The 5,112-nt window shown below is 45.9% G+C and overlaps 1 protein-coding gene across 1 annotated transcript in view; it reads left to right on the top strand.

The window, feature by feature from the left end:
- Positions 1-4,869, top strand: part of PSAP (prosaposin) — a gene marked incomplete at its 5' end in the record, with an annotated part of 12,424 nt that extends 7,555 nt beyond the window's left edge. Inside the window, 6 exons of the mRNA XM_009877170.1 lie at positions 238-333; positions 1,277-1,463; positions 1,620-1,771; positions 3,007-3,087; positions 3,564-3,671; positions 4,265-4,869. Of these exons, the coding sequence (XP_009875472.1) occupies positions 238-333; positions 1,277-1,463; positions 1,620-1,771; positions 3,007-3,087; positions 3,564-3,671; positions 4,265-4,300 (660 nt within the window). The remainder of the gene's footprint in view (positions 1-237; positions 334-1,276; positions 1,464-1,619; positions 1,772-3,006; positions 3,088-3,563; positions 3,672-4,264) is intronic.
- Positions 4,870-5,112: the final 243 nt, after the last annotated feature.

Raw genomic sequence — 5,112 nt, forward strand, 5'->3', positions numbered from 1 at the left:
CCACCTGCCCCTCCTTAAGACAGCCTTAATTAATAGTACAAAACGACTGTTCATTCAGAAAGGCTTTTTGCTGAGGTCTTTTGAGGTTGGTTTCAGGATCAGCGTGATCTTTTGAAATCAGCTCTCACATCCCAGCTAGGTAAATGAATTGCTGCGCTGCGCCTGGATGTCAGCGCTGTTAGTCTGTTCTTTTGCTGACTGATTCGTTGTTTGGTTACGTTTCTTCTGCATCCTCAGAAAGCCTCAGTTCAAGAGAAGACTTTTTCCTTGTGTGAAATATGTGAGACCATGGTGAAAGAAGTGACCGGCCTCTTGGAGAGCAACAAGACCGAGGTGTGTAAGTGGAGATGGTCCCTCTGCCAGGAGCTGTACAGCAGGTTAGGGCTGGGCCAGCCACTAACATGGTCAGACTCTCTAACCCCCTCTTCCCCCCTCCCCAAACAGGAAGGAAAAGGGAATGAGGCAGAGAGACTTATGGGTTAGAGAAGAAGAAACCAGAACAGCTTTAATGAAATGATAAAAATAAAGAACTGTATAAACTATATATATTAGCGAGATATTGAACCCGACTTCCTCCCTTGATAACAGTCACCGCTGATGCTGCAGAGCAGGAGGAACTGGGGCAGCCCCAGGCTCAACAGCAGCGGGAGCTGGATACAGGGAGCTGGATTTGGGAACTCAGGATCCGGATCAAAAGCAGAGGGTCGAGTGGAGTCCTCCTTGGACACCGGCCAGTGCAGAAAAGGGCGATACTCTTGTGATCACTCAGTTTATACTAAATGTGACGTGTATGGGATGGAATACTCTCACTGGTCACCTGTCCTGTCTATTACCCCCCGGAGGTGCAACCTTTTACTTCCTTGTGACCCCCCTTTACTACCCAACACCCCCAGTGTGGCACACAGAGCCAGCAGTAGTCTTGGTCACTACAGGAGTAAGTAAAAGCAAGAGCCTTTCTGGATACCAGTCCCAGGCAGTAACTGCAAACATCAGGTGTTATCACTGCCGGTAGCAGGCACTGTCTGCAAAAACACGCTCCTGACTTCAGAAAGTGCAGCCTTTTAGAAGAGACTAAACTGGAAAGTAAGAGTCACTAAACAGAATTGGCAATTTTAACTGAAACCAGGACACGGGGAAGGAAAATTCATTTCATTGCCTGTTTTCGTAAGAGGAAGGTTTACATCCTGGGTGAGATAGAGTAAGAGAATATGTGGGAATTGGGAACCGAGTCAGATTGCTGTTTCTCCTTTGCTACATGTCCTTCAATGCTCTCCAGGAGGAAATTGTCCACGAAATGGAGGTCATCTGCTACCTGTTCCCAGGAAGTGTCAAAGACCAGTGTAAGGACTTCATCGATGTCTATGGCCAGGCTTTGATTGACATGCTCTTGGAGGCAACGAACCCTGAAACTGTGTGTGTAATGCTGAAATGCTGTGCAGCCAACAAACCTCCAGAGCAGCCAGGTTGGTAATGAGGCATTGCAAAATCGAGTTCGCCTACCTTTATACCTTTTATGAGGTTTAGCTTTGCTGATGCTGCCTCCCTTCTTCTGTTTGGGGGAACTGCCTGATTGATCTGATTTTTTTTTTTTTTTTTTTTACTTTTTTTCTCTTTCTCAGTTGTATCGAAACCTGCAGGTGGCTTCTGTGATGTCTGCAAGATGGTGGTAGCTTATGCAGACAAAGAGCTAGAGAAGAACGCCACGACAGCTGAAATTGAAGCTTTGCTGGAAAAAGTCTGTCACTTCCTGCCAGCATCTGTCACCGATCAGGTAAAGCGCTTGTGCTGGGTTAAAGAGTCTTGCTGAACCTAGGTCCTACAGCGAGAGTTACACTTAACCTCATTTTCTGAGCATTTCGCCTGATATTCTGTCCAATTTTAGGTCCATCCCTCAAGGGTCTCTACTTCTGTAAATATCCAGGTACTCATAGTAGAAATTTCTGGCTGGAGACAAACTGTCTGCAGGTGGAACTGAGGCGCTGGCTTGCCTTCAGCAACCTGATCCTTCCATTTTTTTCCCCGAGACTAGTTTGCACTGAAGCATAGCTGCTTCTCGTGTGCAGCAGAGCAAAAATGAAGGGAACAGGCTTGATCTGAGGCGGGCAGATTGACCACGCAGTCCTTGCCGGGTGGCAGCATGCCTTCCAGTTTACACAAGGCAGCTGGAGGTGAACAGGAGGACGAAACATCTTGCAGAGTATTTGGAAAAACTGGAGAGCAGTATCTCTGGGTAGTTTGTTGGGGTTTTTTTTGTTTATTGTTTTTTTTTTAATTGTAAGTATACTGACATAACTCAAAGCAACACCTGTTAGGCCGCTGCTGTAAGAATTTACCTAAAAATCTTAAAACAGTGTCAGCAAGTTGCAACTGCTTGTAAGTTTACAAGGCATACAGTACAGAGGCTTAAAGCAGCCATGAAACAGCTACTCCTGCCAACTGCTTAAGAGTTGTGATTTGCTTATTAATCAGTTCTGTTATTCTCTACTGTGGTAGCCAGTATCTCTCTGGGCTTTCAAAGTGGCCTCTCCACTAGAGGGCTGAGTGCTCTATCAGTGAGAAAGGTTCTTGCTGCTCCGAAGTGAACAGCAACTGCCCGAGTTAGGAGTGCTGAAGGGTCGTTGTTGCCCTCCTGTTCAGGATGTTTGTCTCCAGCTTGCTCAGTGTGCTTTCGTTGTGAGACAGCGGCGATTTCTTGAGACTTTTAAGTTTTGCAAATCAAAGCCTGTCCTGCTCGGTTGTTTTCCCAAAGCCTGTCCCACTCGGTGCTTTTCCTTCTGACCCCTTTCTCACCATAACCATGAGCTAGCAAAAAATTCTGTAGTTGTGTGATTAGTGCAATACTGAGTCCTTTCCAGTCTGTAGAGCCTAGTTTGTCGGTTTGGTGTGTGTTACTGGAGTGTTCAGATTAGTGTACAGGCCTGCCTGCTGAAGACTGTGTCTTCCTCTTTTTATTTTTATTTTCTTTTTAAGATGGGAGAATCTCTGAAGGTGTGTGTTTTGTTACAGTGTGTTCAGTTTGTGGAACAGTATGAACCCGTGGTTGTGCAACTCTTGGCGGAGGTGATGGATCCCACTTTTGTTTGCACTGTGAGTATCGTGTTTAGTTCTGTTGAAGTCGGATTCTGATGCTGATCCTGACTTACTCGCATGTACCTTTCAGCACCCAGCGTGCAGAAACTCTGCTGGAATGAAAATCAGCAAGGTGAATGCTCAGAGCAAACATGGTTGTGCAAGACCTCAGGCTTACTTGTCACTGCCAGCCTTGTGCACAGAAAGAGAGGAGAAAAGAGCCCGGTAGTGGTTATCCACCGCTGAGGTTTAGTAACAAGCTCTTGTTTCTCGAAATTCAAAAGCTCTTGCGGTCACTTACTCCTTCCTTGTGTCGGATGACTACTTCACATCCGCTCCTTCTGCTGCGAGCGTGACCGAGGTGTCAGTTGAGTGTCGGAGCTCCTGAAGTTACCCCGGTGTTGCTCCTGTGCTCGGTGACGTGGAAGCTCAGGAGTCACAACCTCTTGGTGCAAAAACAAAGATGTGGACTCCAGTGCTGTTGTTTTTTGCAGAAACTTGGAGTTTGTGGATCAGCTCAACAGCCTCTCCTGGGGGAAGATGCTTGTGTCTGGGGCCCAGGTTACTGGTGTAAGAACATGGAGACTGCTGCTCGGTGCAATGTACGTGAAGGGGGATCTTGCCTCGAGTTTCCTACTGGTTTTTGATAGCCCCTTATAATAAATGACTTTCATGGCTTCCACACCACACTTGGAAGGGGATGAATTTCAGGTTCGGCTAGAGGTGGTTTGAGTTTGGTTAGAGGGCCTTCCATAGCCCTCAGCTTTCTTAGAGCAGACTGTCTTCTCTCCCTTTTGTTCCTCTCTCCTCATTTTTCTGCTAGCACCTCACAGTCTGTAGTAAGTTACAACGTGAACTTCGTATTTAGACCGTGTGTTCTTGTGGCCAACAGGCCGTGTCATGACCTCGCATCAGACTCTAAAAATTGGCCTCTGGTATTGCCATGGGCTTGATGCTTTCTTTGCCAGGCCTTAATGGCTGAGGGTCATCAGCGTTCTTTCCTGAAGCTTCTGGGTGGGGACAAGGTCGTCGTTTGCACCCGTCCTCTCTGGAATTGTTTATTTTAAGAAAAACAGATTCTCTTCCCGCATCTTGGCTCGGGATAAGGCACTGAACCGTATGTGCAGATGCACGCTCACTTGCGAACGGGCTGTTTTTTTCCCCCCGCTAACATCCACTATTTCTATTCCTCCAGGCTGTTGATCACTGCAAACGTCACGTGTGGAACTAGAAGAAGAATTTCCAGTTCTGAAAGTTTTGCCGTGGCTCTCAAAAATGCGGGCCAAGGTTGGCGGAGAGCTGTATCCTGAATGTCCCTCCTCTCTGCCTCGTTAACAAGTTGACCTTCAAGTTCCTTTATTGTAACTCTTCTGTAGCAGCGCTGCTGTTGAAGGATCAGATCCTCATTGTTGACTTAACAAAAGATATTTCTGATTGTACAGTTTAACTCGTTATGCTCCTAAAAATAGTGTGTTGTAGGTTTTTTTAATTGGTAGACCAAAGTGGTTTTTAGGTGCTGGGAAGAATGGCAGAGAAGGTGGAAGGAAATAAGACTGTTATCTTTTAATTTAAAAAGAAAAAAAGAATGAAATAGTGGCTAAGCTTTCAGATGTCTTTCAGTAGCCAGCACTGGGAAGATTACATGCTTTGCATTTTTAACACCTGGCTGGAATTATTAATTTTCTGTGTAACTGTAGGGGAACCTTTAAGCGAAAATGTGGAATCTGGGAAATCCCTCCAGCTGGAATTTTCAAAGCTCTACAGGTGCAGAGGAGGGGGACTCTGTGTGCCCAGCTAACTGGTACCTAAAAAAGACGAGTTTGCGTTGGAGTGACCATGCTTTTGCAGTTTGAGTGGCGTTATTGTAGCTAAGGAAGCCCTCCCTCAGACTTTGATCACCTCCTTTTTATTTCCTTGGACTAAGCATGGGTGTTCTACTCTCAAGCCCTGTGTGTTGGGATTTCAGTGTATTTGAAGCATGCTGACGTACTTAAGGAATGATTTCTTAGTTTCTTTTTTTTTTTTTTTTTTTACTTTGTTGCT

This window comes from Apaloderma vittatum, unplaced genomic scaffold (genome assembly GCF_000703405.1).
Source record: "Apaloderma vittatum isolate BGI_N311 unplaced genomic scaffold, ASM70340v1 scaffold10799, whole genome shotgun sequence".
Classification (NCBI taxonomy): Eukaryota; Metazoa; Chordata; class Aves; order Trogoniformes; family Trogonidae; genus Apaloderma; species Apaloderma vittatum.